The sequence below is a fragment of the Meleagris gallopavo genome, chromosome 1 (assembly GCF_905368555.1).
Source record: "Meleagris gallopavo chromosome 1, MGAL_WU_HG_1.1, whole genome shotgun sequence".
NCBI classification, from domain to species: domain Eukaryota; kingdom Metazoa; phylum Chordata; class Aves; order Galliformes; family Phasianidae; genus Meleagris; species Meleagris gallopavo.
Window position 1 is genome coordinate 186,198,991 of NC_139404.1, and position 20,714 is coordinate 186,219,704.

The 20,714-nt window shown below is 41.1% G+C and overlaps 1 protein-coding gene across 3 annotated transcripts in view; it reads right to left on the reverse strand.

Annotated features, from left to right (window-relative positions):
• TMEM135 (transmembrane protein 135) overlaps positions 1-20,714 on the reverse strand; it is a 166,869-nt gene that overhangs the window by 8,314 nt on the left and 137,841 nt on the right. For all 3 annotated transcript variants that reach the window (XM_085216411.1, XM_085216409.1, XM_085216410.1), the window contains 3 exons: positions 9,550-9,591; positions 7,812-7,958; positions 5,514-5,583 (listed from right to left, as the gene is read on the reverse strand). In XM_085216411.1, the coding sequence (XP_085072537.1) occupies positions 5,514-5,583; positions 7,812-7,958; positions 9,550-9,591 (259 nt within the window). The remainder of the gene's footprint in view (positions 1-5,513; positions 5,584-7,811; positions 7,959-9,549; positions 9,592-20,714) is intronic.

Sequence of the window (20,714 nt, forward strand, 5' to 3'; positions counted from 1 at the left end):
ATTTGAATGAATACCTCAAAGGCCTCAAAAGGCAAATTCTATTTGTCTTCTGCTCTAAAATTCCATCCTTTCAAATAATCCTGATGGTTTCCCTTCCATGTTACTGACTGGTTTTTAACCACAAATGGATACACAGAGGAAAGTAACGGGAAAACAGCACTTCTACACTCAAATGTCTTGAGAACGCACTAAAGCAGTAAAAAGCCCACACAAAATAAATTTCAGAAAGTGGGAGAATTAGAAACTGACCCCAATGGCTTGGCACAAGCTCATGTACTTTTCCTCAACCAAACTGGAGCCTCAGTGAGCTCTGCAGTAAGATCAAGGCCAAACCTGGACAGGAGATTTTGTGCAGAGCTATTGCAAAAGAGTAATGTCGGCTCAAATTATTTTTTCTTGCTGTTTCATCTTAGACATAGGTCTGCTATTTTATATCACAAAACTACGCTGTTTCTCTACAAATCCTTCTCCCCCATCTCTTGTAACTTCCTCCCATGCTTTCTATCATCATTTTTACCCTATGGCTGAACTTCTGGGAGAATTTTGAATAAAATTTATCCTTTGTTTGGTTGCTAGATACCTCATCTGAAAATTATAAGAATGCTGTGCACTCATCATTCGCAAATCAGGCAGCACACAATGCTCATAATTTCTGCAGCCCATTTTTTGGATCTTTGAGATAACCCCAGAGACAGTTGTAACCAGAAGAAACTTGGATTGAGCAACCTTTCCAGCTCAGAAACTCAAAATATCTTTGCCTCCTGCAGAACTTTCTAATGCATCATCAAACTCATAAAACTTTATTCTGGTTAAACATTCAGCAGTAAACTTCTTGAAACAATTACTCTCGCTGAGCTGCTACTCAAAAAGTGGTTTACAGGAATCAAGTGAAAGAAACTATTTTGTGTCATCCAGTGGGTCCCATAACTACACATGAAAATTTTCCATTTCTTCCTCTGCTACTTTTAAAGATGTGTAAATTGTACTGTGCTACCGACCCAGTGTTTTGCAGTCCTATAATGAAAATGCCTACTGAAAGGTATGTACAGTAGGCAGAGTTTTAAGTGCATTGTGAATTTTGTATAGTTAAAACGTCAAAATTAAGATGAACATAAATTCATACCATCAACAAAGAAAGTACTCCACTGTAAAGTGCACAGACCTTGTCCTCTAGCACAAAAAGATTATTACAATACCTGGTACCATTATATAAAAAGAGAGTCCAAAAAATACCAGTTATGATCAAAGTCCTAACAAGAGAACATACAACAATCAGGTAAGAATTTTTTCCCAGCTGTAGGAAAGACCATTCAGACAGGGAGAAGAACATTATGTTAAGAGACACTTCAGTGCCAGCTGGCAGTCAATTATATTTGCCATTTTATAAGTAGTGCTGAGCTGCAGCACACTTAGTTTTGATTCACAAGAAAGCATCATAAATAGTACACAATCTCTTTCTGTTTAACTGATTAAATCACAGCACATATTTACAGGTGTTTTCCAGAGTCACAGAAGTATTACATTTTAGACTAATGCATAGTATTGTTACTTTTCCCTAAAAAGACCTCATACAATAGAAGTAAAAAAACAGTAAAGTATTTGCAGGAAACCATAATAAACTTAAATGAGAGGAGTAAACTCTGCTACAAGCCATTTCTCCACAGCAATTTTAAAGTCGTGACTGAGATCAGTTAGATGTAGCAGTAGAGTGAAACTTCTGGAGTCCTCAATTCAGGAAACAGGTTGAGACAAGGACTACAAGGACCATCAGAGGGCTGGAGCAACTCTCCTGTGAAGAGAGACTGAGGGAGCTAGGCATGCTCAGCCTGGAGAAGTGAAGGCTCTGGGGAAACATCACTGTGCCTTCCATTAACTGAAGGGAGCTTATAAGTAGGAGGGAGGGTGACTTCTCTTTTCACAACGGCTGACAGCAATAGCACAAAGTGGAACAATTTAAAAAAGGGAAGATTTAGGTTAGATGTTACGAGGAAATTCTTTACTCGGAGAGTGGTGAGAACCTGGCGAAGCTGCCCAGAGAGCTGTGGTGCCCCATCTCTGGAGATGCTCAAGGCCAGGTTGGGCAGCCTGAGCTGATGGGGGGCAACCAGCCCACAGCAGAGGTTGGAACTGGGTGGATTTTAGGTTCCTTCCAACTCAAGCCATTCTATGATTCTATGATCAAAGATCTTGTGTGAGCCACCTGTTTTCATCAGCAGCACTGACAGAGAAGAAGAGACAGGACTACTGCTTTAGGCTAAGGCTTCCTCACTGTGATCAACAGGAGTCACAAAGAAAAATGTTATTCAGCTGTCTCCAGTAGCCTGCCACACTCTTCAAGCGTTTACAAAACCTCATCCTTCTCCTTGTCTGTTGTTACCAGTCTGCAAGTGTTGCTTACTATAGGAGGGTACACCCTCCTGGACATTCTTTTTCCAGTTGATGTATCCATAGAAGCATTTCTCATCCTTCTTTGTGCCCCTTCCCAAGTCCAGTTTCAGTTGGGCCTTCCTGACTCCATCCCTACAAAGCCTAGCAGTAGCCCTATACTCCTCCCAGGTTACCCATCCTTGCTTCCATGCCTGTGTATTTTCTTCTTGCTCTTCAGTTTGATGATCTGCAAGTCTCGGTTCAGCCATGCCAGTATCTTGCCCTAAAATTACCTCTCTTTGTATTTATGAAATCACAAACAAAACAAATTTTCCACTAGATACAGTTTTTCACAGAGAAAAGGGTGTCAATTCTATAAGTAGTACTAATCACAGAATCACAGAATTGTAGGGGTTGGAAGGGACCTCTAGAAATCATTGAGACCAACCCCCCTGCCAAAGCAGGTTCCCTACACCAGGTCGCACAGGTAGGCGTCCAGGCGAGACTTGAATATCTCCAGAGAAGGAGACTCCACAACCTCCCTGGGCAGCCTGTTCCAGTGCTCCGTCACCCTCACCGTGAAGAAGTTCTTACGCACATTCGTGCGAAACTTCCTGTGCTGCAGCTTATGTCCGTTTCCCCTCGTCCTGTCTCCACGTACCACTGAAAAGAGACTGGCCTCACCGCTATGGCCACCACACCTCAGATATTTATAAACCTGGATCAGGTCCCCTCTCAGTCGTCTTTTCTCAAGGCTAAACAGATCCAGTTCACTTAGCCTTTCTTCATAGGGGAGATGCTCCAGGCCCTTCACCATCTTTGTGGCCCTCCGCTGGACTCTTTCCAAGAGATCCCTGTCTGTTTTGTACTGGGGAGCCCAGAACTGGACACAGTACTCCAGATGAGGCCTTACCAGGGCAGAGTAGAGGGGGAGGATCACCTCCCTCGACCTGCTGGACACGCTCTTCTTAATGCACCCCAGAATGCCATTGGCCTTTTTGGCCACGAGGGCACACTGCTTGCTCACGGCCAACCTGTCGTCCACCAGGACACCCAGGTCCCTCTCTGCAGAGCTCCTCTCCAGCAGCTCATCCCCCAGCCTGTATTGGTGCATGCAATTATTCCTCCCTAGGTGTAAGACCCTACACTTACTTTTGTTGAACCTCATCCGGTTTCTTACTGCCCAGCTCTCCAGCCTGTCCAGGTCTCGCTGAATGGCAGCACAGCCTTCAGGCGTGTCAGCCAATCCTCCCAACTTCGTATCATCAGCAAACTTGCTGAGGGTGGCCACTATCCCCTCATCAAGGTCATTGATGAAGATGTTGAACAAGACCGGACCCAGCACAGACCCCTGGGGGACACCACTGGTTACAGGTCTCTAGAAATAGAAATCTATTCTTTTGTTCTAGCTGTGCTTCTAAAATAAAATAAGGTTATGAGGATACTTACAGATGTATACTCAGATACTGCTAACATGCTGCACAGAATGCATAAGGATTTTGTCTGAGATTACTAAACTACTTAAGAATTTGGTAACATTAATTAAAAAAAACTCAGAAAGTCTGGTCTAGCAGCAGTTAAAAGCTAATTGCTATAAATATGCATATGTAATGAAAACCAGTGTTTTATGTAAAAGTGAAGCATGCTGAAGTTAGCAAGGCATCCTTTAAAACAGATGCACAGTAGGAGATATTACATCAGCAGACATCTGGAAATGCAACCAGACCAACCCACAACATCACTTCTGCTTGACTGTACTCCTTGTTTTGAATATAAATTTCACTGTAGCGTTGGACATTCATGCTGTGGGCCAGACACTTATGTCTCTGAGGAAAACAGAGTACACAGAGGATGTTGACCAATTCAAACTCTTAGGAGATGGAGGTCAAAGGTGTCCAGGAGACCTTGAATAGCAAACTCACTGGGCAAGGCACTGAACAAGCACAAAGCAAGAAGAAAGTCTGTCCCTAAGATGCTACACCCTAAAGAAAAGGCACAGCCCAGGAATGAGATCACATGTGGGCTGAGACAGTGGTAAGAGGTTGAGAACAAAAATCTAATTTGGAGCAGCAAAGTATCACAAGCCTAATCAACTGCCCAACCTGCAGCACTTCACAGATACCACTGTCATACAAGCAGGAACCAAAAGACCTTAGGAAGGTGGGCATTGCTTGGATGTTTGTGCATGTGATGCTGACTTACCATGCTGGCTATATGTGGGTGCCGCCAACAGGAAATGTGTTATAAATTTCTGGCTTGTACAGTAAATTACTAAGCAAAAAATGTATGGAGGTAATCCACTCCAGTCTCATACACTTTATTTCTGCCTTCTGATTCCTGTCCCTGAGCAAGACCATTTTATACTGAAGCTTTGATAAATTTACTACTACCTTGTGGGCCAGAGGAAAAGATAAAATGCCACATCATTCAACATGGGCAAATTCTAACAAATTTGGTACAAATAAGCAGAACGCATTGGAAGCAACTGAAAACAGTCAAATCATTTTCTGCATCTGCATAAATGAAAATGAGTAGATTTATTAAGTGACCAAAATCTTTTGGAGTCTTACCAGCTCCTAAAAAAAGGCACAGCAGGTGGTACCACCTGCGCCAAGCCAATGCCAGCCAAAACAGCCTCCCCTGCACGGCACTCCTCTAAAGGAGGACAAATTCTGCCACTGGGCATGGCCAGCTCTTCCTGTGCGCAGCAACTGGGAGCAATCTCTCATTACTCTGAGCCATTAAAATAAATGAACGGAGGACTGAGCCCAGAGCCAGCCTCGTGTGCCAAACACCACAGCTGTATGCATGGCGCTGCCGAAGCAGCACATTCCAGGTGCTTTATTTAGGGTGGAGTCACAAATGGGCTCAGCCGCAGAGTGCATCACATAGTTCAGTTCTTTGCTTGCCAGTCCATTTTTCCCACACGTTTTACGTTATTCATTCACTTCAGCTAATCTGTGAGATGAGAAAACTTTAACCTCTGCCCCATTCAAAATTGAGAAAACGTGTTTTCAGGCTAGTCACATTTTCAATAGAGAAAGAACGAGTAACAGGCTCTTTTTCATTTCCGAAGTATAGGCTTTTTCCAACCAAAGAATTTTACCCCATCTTTGCCAGTTTGTCAATCTAACTTCTGCACTTACTTTAATACAATATGAGATGCAATTATCTTCATAGTGTTTACAGCATCTATGCCTTGGGCCATGTTTGCACCTGCAAAAAGCACAATGAAACACGTATTAACCTGTAGCTGTTTTCAGTCTAATCAATGGGAGACTTCATAAATTTTTCTTGCCTAAAAATACATAAAGTGTTATTTTCCCACCATCGAAGGGCACTGTGAGCTTTTATGATGCCATAAAAGGGCAATAAAAGAAACAATACGTTAGTTGTACAGAAAAAGTGTCTGCAGATTTATTTTGATCCAACCTCTTTTCTTGCCATGCTACACCTATAATACAAAATTAAGCAACGCATTTTCTGCTGTGGGCAACAGGGAGCAGCTATGAGACAGAACTCTAGGGGTATCACCCTTTCCAGTCTGCCTGTATATTTCACCAATTATCTGTGGCCTTACACAGAATCATAGAATCGTTTGAGCTGGAAGAGATCTTTAAAGGATATCTAGTCCAACTCCCTGCACCTACAGCTCCATCAGGTGCTCAGAGCCCCATCCAGCCTGACCTTGAGTGTCTCCAGGAACAGGGCTTCCATCATCTCTGAGCAACTTGTGCCAGTGCCTCCCATTTCACCTTGTCCTATCTTTCATAGCCTGTAAGGTTCATTGGAAAGAAATGCAGGCAATGCACAGAGTTATCCCATGAGACATCTTCCAATTACAAGCATTTCACTTCTGGGCTAATTCACCTACTCTGTAGGTTGTTTTATGGCTCTGACTTCGAACTGCAAATTTGACCTTCAGTGTATAAGAAAGATTGGCTTGGGATGGTGGGATTCCCAGACTGTGCAGTTGTTAGCCCTGCATAATGTGGAATTATATAGAAGTAATGTCATACCATGTTTGAGCGTTACATTTTGCTATAGACAAGTATTTAAGTTTTAATATAAAATAAATTACACAATTTATATACTATGCCAAATATCTTGGAAGTTTTGAATCACGTACTATAAAGTCTAATGGCCATAAATCATCTGTGAGGTCAGTTTATGTAGCAAAAATTGTAATGAGAATGTGATCAGGTTACAGGCATTTAGACTCAATTATATTGAAAAGAACCATATGGAAGAGAAAGCTGTGAGAGCATTACGGCTCAAAACTGGAAGTTTTCTGAATGTCTGAGTAGGAAGATTCAAAACCTTAAAGAAAAAATACTCTTCCACACATAGTCCCTTGATCCTAGTACTTAGTGAACAGCAGAAGAGCTATGAACTAACTGAATAAGGAGTATTTAAGACAAAACAGATATAAACAACTCAGCTAGAGGAATCTGCACACAGCTCACTGCTTCTTCTCTTTGTAGGTCTTTTTTTTTTTAATTAATACAATCTTGTCTGAAAAGGCATTGCTGATTTTCCTCATATTTTTCAATTCAAAGGCATAAAAAAATCATAGGAAGTCTCCCTGTAATACAGGCAGTATTACAGCAGTGCCAGTTCACATCTGCTCATTAGCTGACCAAATAAGATAAGCCACTACACACTGCCCTTCATAGACTTGTTCCTTTCCTGCGTATCAGTAGGTAGAATCTGGTCATAGAACTGCTCCTGAAGAAGTCAGTGGAAGTGAAATCAAGGTGTGATATGGTCAGATGTCCTCTCTATTTGTTATTCCATTGTCTTTATAAAAAAAGCTATCCCATATCACTTCTTTAAGCTTATACACTTATACCTTATAAAGGTCAGCAAATTGCATTCTGTAGACAGGGACAGAACATGTCTTAGCTAATCTACCAGTCCGTGTCTGACCTCACGTAAAAAACAGCTTTAGATTCACTTTTGCTTGGGACTTTCCTGACATGGAAGTGCTACAGATTCTGTTCTTAGAATACAGGGATGTGGGTCCCGCAAAAAAAAAATGACATGATGGTAACTTAAGGTGACCTAAATAAGGAGAGCTGCTGTGCAGTTTTCCTTCTTTAATATCACTACTGGCACTGCTGAAACCATGCCATAAGCCAGCGCTGCAGAAAAAGCAAACAGCACTCTACCATGCAGAACTGGTTGAACTTACGCTGCCTTGTTAGACAGCTGCACTGCAAGCTATTTTGAATCCCTGCTATGACAAACAGGTCTTAAATTTTGTTTTTCTTAGGGTTCATAACTTGTTACTCTTAATTATCCAGCAAAAAAGAATTGCAAAACACTTAAATGCAAAGCAAAAGAATCATTAAACATTGTCAAATCTGTATCTAAACATTAAAACAAGCTGAGTAGGAATGATTCATTTTATTTTGTTACTCTTTTACTTTCTTTTGACTCACACTTTGTCCATCAGCTTTTTCGTTAGAGCCAACAAGTTCATTCGCTGTGATATTTTTTCACAAGGCTTTATTTTTCTCTCTGTTTTCGAAAAAGCTGCTTCAGGTGAAAATGAATGAGTGGGGATTTCTTCTTTTCCTACAATGAATCTGGAAAAACAAACAAACAAACAAACAAACAGAAGAACAGTTGCATAAATAACTCAAAGATATGCGAAGTCTCTGAAGTCTCAAAAACAAAGTCTCTAGAAGTCTGTAAGACAAACTTGAAGTTATCTACAGGTCTACAAAAACAAATAGGTGCCATACTTGTATCTCCTTGGAAAAGACTAATCCACCAACACAAACTCCAGATAGCAGACAGGAATTTTTTTAAAACCAGGCACAAAAACATTACAGGGGAAGTCCACCTCTCATAGGAAATAAAAATATCAAATAAGAAAATGAAATTATGTGTGAAATGTCTCAGTTATCTCCAGAAACTGACTGACAAAAAGGTTGATAACTACTGAGATGTTTTTACAATTTTGTAAAATCTTCAAACTGTTGTGCTCTCACCAAGAGCACCAATTTTGTTGTGCTCAGCTTCATCTTTAGTTCTCCTTTGCCCAGAAGTTCTTACTATCAAAAAAATCAATTCATCCCAGGTGTAGAGTTACTGGGTATCAAGGGCAAAGGAGGTCACAATGGCAAAATGCACTGTTTCCTAACACTTACCACTGTTATCCAAGTTAGTAATCCTCTAGCAGTTTTCTTGAGGGTGGCAAAGGTATAAATCTTTGACATTTGTTTTATGACAGAACCTCCCAGAAAACTGATAATTTCAGAAAGTACTGAAGGCCATCACAGGATTGTTTCATGTCCAGATTTCTGGACTACAGAATTCATTATCATAGAATTATTAAGGTTGGAAAAGACCATTAAGATCATCCAGTTGAACAATCAACCCATCCCCACCATGACCACTAACCACGGCCATCAGTGCCACATCTACATGTTTCATGAGCACTTCCAGGAATGGTGACTTATTTAACTGCTTAACTATGGTTGCAAATTCTATAAAGTATTTTCCACTACCAACAGCAGCTCTGCTTTCCTTGACTTTGGCTTCAGTTCTTCTCTTCACCTGTGAGCTGATACTGACCATGGGCTGTTGTAGTGGTAACCACGTAGCAGAGTATATAAGGTAGTGATAAGAAAAATGTCTCTTCCTACTTCTGCCAGAAGGCACAATGGCTGGAAAACTCTGTATAAAATGCAAGGATGTGACCAAAGAGTTCCATGGTAAAATAAACTCTAGGAAAGTCAATATTACCAAGGCAGCTACAAGGTTTAGTAGCATAGGATATGCCAGAAATCCATGCTTTATTTGGTCGCTGGTCACAGAACTACACAGAAAATAAATTCCAGGTCAAAACACTGCGGCCCTTTCCTTCAAGGAGAATAATGTGAATCATGAATCCCAGGTTTAGAAAGAAAAAAGATTAGCATGCCTTCAAAAACATACACAGCACGTGTATTCATTTCCTTCCTATAGTAATTCAAAATATGAAAAGTTCCCTCTCTTACCAGAATACTGTGCATTCAAATATGCTGTATATCCCTCCCCCCATCATAAAATTACATAATGGCATGCTTTTTCTTAGGAGAACTCATTCCAGCAGTGCAGCTTCTTCTGTGCACAATTCCTCAAAATCTTCTCTTCAAGCTATGTACTCAAAGAACTATTCTCCTTACTTACTTCAGTGCAGAGTATGTAAATCCCTTCAAGCCATCTTTGCACCTGAAACATAAAAACAACAATCTTTGTTATAAAGGACCGCTTGCAGCAAAGAGTTGTAGGCTGTGTACAATGTAGAAGGGCTGTGGATGAACACCAGTTTCTCATTAACAGAAAACAGCAAGTCTGTAACAACTCTGTGGCTACCCCCAATCTCACAGCTGTCACCACAGCCTTGGAATGCCTTAGAAACAAAGGGTAAAGCATATAAACGTCAGTGCTTCTCTGTTTTATCAACACAAAGAGTGGTGAAATCTTTAAAGGACAGTGACAGAACTACTGGGGTAGCAATGGGCAATTTCATGTGACAAAGAAGAAAAGTTGAGATGAGTTTTACAAAGCATAAGTAGCTTATCAACATCATCACTTCAAGAACACACTGTTGTAAGAGAAGACCATTTGGATAATGCAAGATCTTCATAAACAAGAGTGAATGAACACAACCCTCCTCTTTCTGCCCACAAATACCATACTGTCCCTGGGAAGTCCATGCTTGCCCCCAGGAGCACACGATACGGGCTCCCAGGAGGCAGCACACACAGCCAGTGCCTGCTGCTGGAAGCTGGGTGGGAGAGCAGCAGGAAAGACACAGTGAGGTGGTGGCTAGTTTCCAGCTCAGCATTATGGATGGTACCAGCCATGCAATAGGCTCCATCTCCCTGGTTGTAGTATGCAGGTGGACTCACTCCATTTATTACTAGTGTGCCTCTCACTTGCCTTCTCTCTTCTGAAACTCCCAACAGAAGGCAGATGTCATAGAAAGCTTTGAGACACTTCTGCACAACGCCAGAAAGCTCATCCTGAACAGCTTCTCTTTTAAAATTCCTGCATCTAAAACATTGATGATGTATATAGGATCTATAGGGGTTCAAGGTAATCTTAAACAACATTGTCCACTGTATCTTTACTTAATATAGCAGAGGCACAAAGAAGACATTTTATGATTCTTCACTTATGGAACTTGGAAGCAAGAAATTCTCATAACACTTTAACATAAAGATGGATCAGCATGCCTGCAGACTGATGGACTGAAACAAAGAAATCACAGAATCACAGAATCGTTGAGTTGGAAGGGAGCCCAAAAGCACAGGGTTTGGGTATACTCACTCTGCCCACAGAACCACTGTGCAATATCATGAGTTTACTTTAAAACCTACTGACAGCTGTAAGTTAAGGTCCTGTTGAGTTATTATGGGTGTTAGACATACTATGTCTGCCAGCTCAAGAACAAGGCCTTAGTTTCTATTTTCAAGTAAATTAGAACCATACACAAACCAAAATGTAAAAACATTCTTAAGTGTTTCTAGAGTCATACTGAAACAGAAAAGTAATCACACTGAAAACACAGGGATGCTTTTGCCTTAATCACTACAGTGCAATTACACTCCAGCTGCTGATGCTGAGCCTCCATTCCTGGATCGGCCACCAGATGTCCCTCCCAGCTGCTGCTAGCCCCAGCCCTGCCGCCTGCATGGAAAGTGCCCAGCATACCCCTCCTTGCTGTTAGTGAAAATCACAAGACATCTGAATTACTGAAAGGGAAAGCCACATTCTAACTTGCTCTTCATACCCCAAAAACCATGAAAAGGATTTCTTACAGCCATTCTCACTACACGTTGAGTAAATCCTATGCAATAAATATCTGCTGTATTGAGGTTTGGATTCTTTTTGTTGTTCTTTTATTATTAATAGTTCTATATAGTTATTTCTCCATTGTTACCAAAGATAACCACCAGCTCAGGCTGCCCAGGGCCCATCCAACCTGGCCTTGAGCATCTCCAGGGATGGGGCACCACAGCTCTCTGGGCAGCTGTGACAGGGCCTCATCGACCTCTGAGTAAAGAATTTCTTCCTAACTTCTAACTTGAATTTCCCCTCTTTAATTTAAAGCCATTCCCCCTTATCCTATTGCTATCTGCCTGTCTAATAAGTCACTCTTCCTCTCTCCTGTTTATAAGCTCTTTTCAAGTGTTGGAAGGCCACTGCTCTAGAGTCTGCCATTCCCTTATTTATTCCCAAAGTAATTTATACATAAAACTGGCAGCAACAAAAGAAACCTCCACGCAGTCTCTTAACACACTCCTTGGGTGGAGGTAAAAAACACCCAGAGACAGCATGGAGATGTCCCAAATCTAAATTGCAGCTGCAAATACTGCTAATGTACAATGGCAGTGGCACATGGTACTTCTCATGAACATCTGGCTGCTAATAACTGAACTAAGACTAATGATTTGCTTCATACAGGCCACTGCTAATTGGTAATAATAACTTTTACTCAATGCTTCATTGCTCAAGGGGTGAAAAAGTCCCTACTCTGCTGCTGACCTCTGTGAGCCATTCAAGCTGCAAATGAGCACAGCTAAAAACAGTGCATGTACCCAGCATTTCAAATTCCCCTGAGATGGGAAGAAATCTCAATAACATTTTGGGTTTTTTAGTGGTATTTTTCAATCTGGGAGATTTGGAAGAGCCATAGAATCATACACTGGTTTGGGCTGGAGGTGACTTCAAGCCCATCCATTTCCAACCCCCTGCCATGGGCTGGGTGCCACCAGCTCAGGCTGCCCAGGGCCCGTCCTACCTGGCCTTGAGCACCTCCAGGGATGGGGCACCCATAACTTCTGGGCAGCAGTGCCAGGGCCTCACACCCTCTGCGTAAAGAATTTCCTCCTAACATCTAACCTAAACCTCCCCTCTTTTTGTTTTAATGTAGCCATCTCAAGCTGCAGGAAGGAAGCACCGTTTTTTGCCCTGTAAGCACTCTTTTAAAGGCACGCAATCTGCTTACAGCCAACCAGCAGAGAATTTTCCCATCAGAAGGGAATTTGCCCCTGGTCTGAAGCCAGCAAAGCCCATGGCTGCCAGCTGTCGCTGTCCGGCTCCATACACCCCATAACGGAGTAGGATCGTTCACTGCTCACAGCCCAGCTTTGAGCTCTGGAGCCAGAGCAGCAGAGGAACGGAGGAGATGCAGCAATAAATCTGGGTTCTCCACATTCCCCCGCTGGCACAATTTTAAGACAAAAGCAAATGGGGTCGATTTCAATCATGTTTAATTATAACGTAAATTTAACTTATGGCCACACACAGGTTTCTTTTTTTCATAAAGAAAACAGCAAAAGTGGAAGAGAGCCAAGGCGTGATAGTCTCTTTGTTTCCAATGAGACATGAACTAACCGTAATTATTTATGTTTGGATACATAAAGAGGTGCTATACATGGGATCACACCACTCTCTCTCTGTCATGTGGGAAGAAGTTCCCACACTGAGCTGCGAGGCTGAGTGCCAGCAATTATGTTTTGGGGTTTTTTTAATCAGAGTGCCTTGTCCTAAGCCTTCTAATGATTTTTAGTGTGACCAATTGATGTACTCATCACAAGAAACCTTCTGAGGAAACAAGTCCCCGTTCATCCATAGAACTCATAAGGAGAAAGTAGCTCACAGAAACACCACATGCCATGTTTAACGACATTCCCATATTGCTTATGTTATCCTTCAGGGTAAGAGTAAATTAGAAACTCCTCTACAGAGAGCTCATTATGGCCATGTGGGAAGGAAGCCCTGCAAGCGCAGGACATGGATTTGTACGTTACTGCAGCACACCCTGCCTGCTGGGACCAGCCGGGGGACCACATTTCTACATTAGGGTGTCTCATTGCACAGAGAAGGGAGGGTCATCATGAAGAAATGGGACTGTGTCTGATCACACCATCTGCATCCCCTGCTATTAAACCCCTTGCTATTAAGGAATTGAGTGCTACCTACCCTCCTTTGTGAGCTGCAATGAACTCTGCAGGATAATCCATTCTCTGTTTTAACATACTTAGAGAGGTTACTACATCTTCCTACTTTTGTATCTCGATCTTTACTTCTCATCTTCTCCCCAGTGTTAACAGTCAACAGCAGCTCTCAACACAAAATCCAACTGTTCCTTGAACACCTCCAGGGTCAGTGACTCCACCACATCCCTGGGCAGCCCATTCCAGTGCTTCACCACTCTTTCAGAAAAGTAGTATTTCCTTACGTCCAGCCTAAATCTCCCCTGGAGAAGCTTAAAGCCATTCCCTCTAGTCCTATCACCAGTTACACGATAGAAGAGGCCACACCCAGCTCACTACAAGCTCCCTTCAGGTAGTTATAGAGAGCAATAAGGTCACCCTGAGCCTCCTCTTCTCCAGACTGAGCAATCCCAACTCCTTCAGCTGCTTCTCATAAGGCCTGTGCTCCAGACCCCTCACCAGCTTTGTTGCCCTTCTTCGAACCCACTCCAGGGCCTCAATGTCTTTCTTGCAGTGAGGGGGCTCAAAACTGGACACAATAGTTGAGGTGCAGCCTCATCAGAGCTGGGTGTCTTCTGTATCCAGTTCTTTTTCATTTTCCATCTCCTCTGCTCCACTGTTTTAGAATCATATGATATCCTGAGTTGAAAGGGGTCCCAGTGATCATTAAGTCTTCTAACTCATGGCTCTACACAGGACTACCAAAAAATCAAATCATAGGTCTCTTCCTCCAAGTCAAATTCCTTTTTTTTGTACTTTGTCCTCTTCCCGTTTGTCCTCTAAACATTATTCTCAAAAAGCTCCCTTTTCTTAAAAAAAGAAGAAGAAAAAAAATGCAGTACTTCTTTCATATCTTCTCAGGGTCTTATACTTTCCACTTTGTTAATCAAATGTGTTGTGACTACTGGACCGAGGGTACAGATTAAGTGTCACTGAAAAATAGGATTGTAAAGCAAGTCAAGATTCAAGGACACACATAATTATTCTAAATTGCAGAAACAGAAGAGTTAGTTCAAGCTCAGTTGAACTAAATTGTTTTAAGACTAATTTGTAAATGTAAATTTTCCAAAAAGCTCTGGCATCCAATAATAATTCCTACCAATAAGATCTTCCTCGCAGATATAACTGCTTATAAGAAAGATAATTTTAAAATGAAATATTTAGCACTCAAGCTAACAAAAGAGCTCCTGTAGTCAATTCTGATGGGAAGAGGAAACTAAAATCAAATGTCTTTCTAAAATGTGTACTACTAATATTTTTCCTCATGAAAGAATACACATTCTCAAGTGGAAAAAAGATTTCTAAAAGTTATGATTGGAGGTGTAACTATTTTGACTCGTCATTACCTGGTTGTAGTGAATTTTCCAAGTATCTGAACAATATTCTCTTCAGGGACCAGAGAAGAACATGATTATTGTTCATTGTGACATGGCATCTTATGCAAACAGGCATTTTGGTCCTCATTTAGATAAATTTGTAAGAAGCTAACTTCTAAAAATCTCAGAAGATTTGGTTATACATGGCTCTTTTGAGATCAAAGCTACTCATGACTTTCACGTCAGCTTAAAAATGCATACTCTGCTTATTTGTTTTCCTATCAGAAATAAAGTACATCAATGTAAAACTGCAGTATCCAAGTTGGAATAGAGAGACATTTAGATGCGATTTCCTTGGATCCATGGCACTACTTGCAGCTGAGCAGCACCTACACACTAAGGAGCTTCCTTGCCAGGTCTACTACTACAGGTGGTACTGGAGATCAAACTCAAAGAATAGTTTGAGTTGGATGGGACCTTAAAGCTCATCTAGTTCCAATATGCATGTCTGCCTCATAGATGGTAAGGTTGCTTTCACATGGATTATTCAATGATTTTTTTTTTTTTTTCAATTATGACCATTTTAATTAATTCAGAATCACAGAATCATTAAGATTGGAAAGTCCCATAAGATCATCTAGTGTAGATATTCATCTATGACTGTGACCACTCTAAACCATGCCCCTCAGTGCCACATCTCCATGGCTCTTGAATACCTCCAGGGACAGTGACTCCATCACCTCCCCAGGCAGCCTGTGCCAATGCCTCACCGCTCTTTCATAGCAGAAGTTTCTCCTAATATCCAACCTGAACATGCCCTGGTGCAGCTAGAGGCCATACTCTCTCATCACTATCTGACTAAGAGAAGAGGCTGACTCCCACCTCAGCACAACATACATCCTTTCAGGGAGCTGTAGAGAGCAATAAGGTCTCCCCTGAGCCTCCTCTTCTCCAGACTGAAAAATCCCACTTCCCTCAGCTGTTTCCCATAAGACTTGTGCTCAAGACCCCTCACAGTTTCACTGTCTTTCTCTGGACACACTCCAGGGCCTCGATGTCTTTCTTGTAGTGAGGAGCCCAAAACAGCACAGTACTCAAGGTAAAGACATTAAAACTTGCTTACCACCTTACTCCCAAAAGAAAAATATACTTCAAACAAAGTTTGGCTCCCTTATATGGATGTGCACATATTTTTGCATATCCAGACAGGCTGCAACTTTTCTGTTAGAGAATCCCAGCAATCACCGTATGAAGGTACCTGGAAATGCTGGGAGCAAAAACATTCACCAGTATCAACATTTCACCTTAGTACCCAACCTAAGCTCCTCCACCCTTTCATGCACAATCTCCATATCCAATCTTTTCCCAGGACCATGATCAGTTTCTCTTTCTATTGTCTTGGAGTCTCCCTGACTGCCCAAGCATCCCGAGCGCAGCACCTCTGCAAAGTCACTGCTAAGGCTGCTTCAGAAAATTAAAAAAAAAAAAAAAGGAATGGAAACTGATGAAAAGCCTACTCTTCCTCTCCTCCTCCCAAGGATGCAGGCAAAGAGAACCGCAATCATCTCCACCATTGAACAGGATCATGCGACACAGCTTGTGATTCATGTGGAGGAAACTCACAGAGGCAACTTTAAAAGAAAAAGAATTACAACTGGATTTTCTCTCCGAATTTCCCCCTTTGTGGATTGAACATTTATAATTTTTTCTGTATTCCCTCAGAGGTCCATAAAACAAGGGGTTGTTAAAACAACAATCCTCCAACCCCCCAGTAACGTCCTCCAACATCATGTAGCTTTCAGAAGATATGTTAGAAACAGATTACAAGTAGGTAAAGTTGGAAAAGTTGTGGCTGAAATTCTTGTAAATATTATATTCCAAACCACTGAACGTGCCGTGCTGCTGGGATATAAATGCAAAGAGAATTCTCATCGCTTGCATTTTGAAATCAAATTGATAGTTTAAACTTTTGCACTTAAATAAAATGCAAAATGAATGTATCCATGATATTTTCAGTATCAGATGATCTTTTGAAAAGGTGACTTCTGCATGCAGTGAGTGTAAAACTATACTTAAAGATATCTGAATGAAAAAAGAGAGAGAAAGCAGTGACAGCTCTAAGGAGAAGGGCAAAGACAGCACAGCAAAGCATGTAGCTTTTACTAGATCTGGACAGAATGCATCATCTGTGATACTTGGGAAGAAAGGAGATGGCAAGCAGTATAGCCAACACTGAGCTCCTACCCTGTTAAGCTTCCACGTAAATCCAGATAATTACTTTTTATTTAGAAAACATCTGTAATCTGGTAAGAGTTTGGTGCAGTTGAAAAGAAAGCTGTTTATACTAAAGTACAATACTGGATCCTGAGTTGTAAACCAAAGCTGTTATCAATCAGTGCTTCACATTAATCGAGCTGTGTGTGTTACTGCCAAATACAAAATCTGATTTCTGGTGCTGTTAATTACCCTGCTACTTACAACACTCTCATCTCTTCAGAGAGATGAATGCCCCCCTAAAATGTGCATTTTTAAGGAAACACTTTCTCTTGGATTAGAAAAACATATATATTCTTTATATACTGTAGCTGTACACAACCCTCCCTTCCTTTCAGTAAGGGAGTAGGGGGGAGCAAACCCTTCCTAAAGCAGCCACTGACTCAGGCAGTGATGCTTCCTTCTCCAAATCTTGCCTCAAAGGCCCCAGATGGGGAAACCTATACCTTAACACACGCCCCTGCCTACATCCACCTCTGAGGATGTGCTGGTGCCATGTTAGCACTGTTAGGACATCAGTACCAAACGATTTTAAAGTCAAACTGAGTTTGGCTTGGTTTAAATCATAGTGGCACATGCAGTAATTCTGTTATGCTGTGCCCTTTGCTAAATTTATCTGCTGCCAAATTCCTCACTGGCTTTCTCTACTGGCTCTCTGCAACGAGAGAAAAAAACAGATACAAACAAAAGCAACAGCTAGGCTTCTTGGAGCTGTGTTCTGCAAATAACCTTCCTGCTATTTACAGGTTATTCAAAATTCCAGTTGGCTACACCTCTCCCACAAAGATTAACTGGCAAACTCAAGCATTCAAGAGAAACGAATGCACCATTTGCTTTTCCCAAATGATTCTGTAATTGGATTGTGAGGGCAGTGTTTGGCTGTTTGCTTTGAGGAAAATGTGATTATGAGGAGACTGTCCATTTAGACTTTTGTATCATATTAGCCATATCTCTGACATTTAATAAATTGGGAGTATTTAATCAGAATAAACCTTTAAAAAAAATGAAAAGCTATAAAAAGATTTTAAAGAAGTTAGCAATCATTTTGAGTATGTCAAGGCCATTGACAAATTAGGTTGATGATGTGTTCCTTTTAGATCAGTGAGTTGTTATGTGTAACACATTGGCTTGAAGTGAGATTTTGACTGTTACTAAAAAATATAACACTGCAGAAATCACGAAGACTGTTCTAATTACGTTTGCACTAAGACAGCATCCATTTCATCGAATCATAGAATCATTAAGGTTGGAAAGACTCATAAGATCATGCAGTCCAACCATCAACCCATGCCTACTATTGCCCTTGATCACGTCTCTCAGTGCCACATCTCCACAGCTCTTGAACACGTCCAAGACAATGAATCCAGCACTTCCTTGGGCACCTCGTTTCAATACCTCAAACTCTTTCTGAAAATAATTTTGAATAATGAATAATTGAATCCAACCTGAATTTCTCTTCACACACCTTAAGGCCATTACTTCTCATCCTATTACTAGTTATTTGGGAAAAGAGCCCTACCCTCAACTTGGTACCACCAAGCTAAAGGACTACGTTGCAAAATTTCTTGAGTCTTGAACTTGTATTTTGTACAATATAATATTTCTTTGTTATGTCTGAACTATGAAGTTTATTGGAATAAACTCTGGAGTCTACATATCTCTGACTTTATCCTGTGCTGTGTGGACACATCTCTAAGGTTCCTAACCATCAACTCCCGAGAACATATTACATTCTCAAAACTGTCTGAAGAACCACAGGATGAATAAAGTATTTATGCACAGTTTAGAAAACATTGCTTTGAGAACCACATTTCAGTGCTTCCACAGAAACTCGTTCCTTAATAGCTTCCTAGCTGGCTTATAATGTAGAAACACAAGGGGCTAAACTTTATTCTAACATAGTTTTATTTTAAATTACAGCAGTGCTATTCAGAGAGACTGTATTTTTAGTTCTGCACATCCAGGTGCAGTATTGGAAATAGAAAGTTACATCACCAACAAAAGTTTAAGAAACTGCTCATAAATCTTGCCCCATTTATGGGTGGGGTATTATCTCTGTAATGGACTTCTGGTCCTTCCTTACTCTCATAATCACAGGAATGTGGCCTCTGAACAATAAAAAATACTGTAAAGCTTCCACTGTAAAGCTTTAATGGCAAAACAGAAAATGAACTCAATACCACAAATGTGTGCAATCACCAGGAAAAAAAAAATCCCCAAAATTGCAAAGAAAAGATTTTTTAAAATTATGTACTATGAAACACTTTCTGTGCTTCGGTAGTTTAATTTAGCAAATGATGATGGCTGTTATGAAAGTAACTTTCCAAAAAAATTACTGCTAGGAAGTTAACTGCTGCTATCATTGTTTATGACTCCAATAAAATCTGCCACAATTTGCTCTGCAAATATCTAAGTGGTGCTTATGGCTGCTGTGCAGAGCCAGTACCCACATGCTGCAGGTCCCATCGTGCTGAGACTGCCAACATAGCTGGGCTGGGTCACGCTGTCCCAGTTCTTGGGTTGGCTGTGTTTCAGAAAATTATCAGCTTTCTTCATCTCATTTTCCCTCAGTGTTACTTCCAGTCTCTCCCAGGTGCAAAGCATGAACACAAGGATTGAATACAAGCAAGGAAATCAGAAACTGTAAGTGTAACATGTACATGTCAGAAACAGTGCAGCCATCAAGATTGGAGGCTGTCTGGGCTGTAGTGACCATGCTATGGCTGAGTTCAGTAAATTCAGGTTAGATATAAGGAATAAATCTTTTACAGTGGGGGTGGAGAGGCACTGGAAAAGATTGCTTAGAGATGTGGTTGATGCCCCATCCGTGGAGACTTTCAAGACGAGGCTGGATCAGGCTCTGGGCAACCTGATTGAGCTGTGGTGTCCCTGTTCATTGCAGGGAAGTTGTACGAGATGGCCTTTAAAAGGTCCTTCCAACTCTAAGGATTCTGCAATTCTACAATTCTATTCTTGTGCTTTTCTTGTTTCTTGTTGTTCTGCCTGCTTGTTTCAGGGAGGGGGATGAAGTTTTTGTTTTTGTTTTTTAATTTTGACACCATGCATAAAATTGCTGTTGCATTTAATCAATACACACCTCTGGGTGCTGGCTAACTCCTGTGTACTCACTCACAGGAGGAAAAATAATAATAAAATAAAACAGCATAGATATTAATAGTAAGATTAGTGAAAGAAGTATCAGCCTCACTCTCTAAACTGGGCTTTTCAACTGAGACGTACTGAGAAAAGCAGTGGTTACACTGAGCCTTGGAACTGGTTAGTATGACATGCCCCTGCTGAGCCACAAACACATAGCATGTCTCCACCAGAGATCTATCTCACACAGAATTAACATGACTGGAAAATCACAGAAAGTTGGTCTTTTATAAGAAATAAGGCTGAACCCTCCAAGCTATCACTATTTTGAGAAGAGTCTATTCAGCCTTATATTCAAGATAAGCATGAATAACCAGCAAAATAAAGAGCATTCTTGTGATGAGTTCATATCTTTTGCTGACTGCTAACGATGTGGCATTATCTTCATTTTCCTTGCAGCCAGTAATCTCATTTTAGAGGACAATTATAGAATGGTTATGAACCACCAGTGTGACAGCAGCTAACATAGCTTCATATGCTTTACACAAGATATTTATAGCAAAAAACAAAAAAGCAAAACACTAAATAGCATACATGCAGAAAAATACGAATTAGATAAAACAGCGATTCAGCTGCCTTCCTTAGAGGAGGGTGTTTCCTG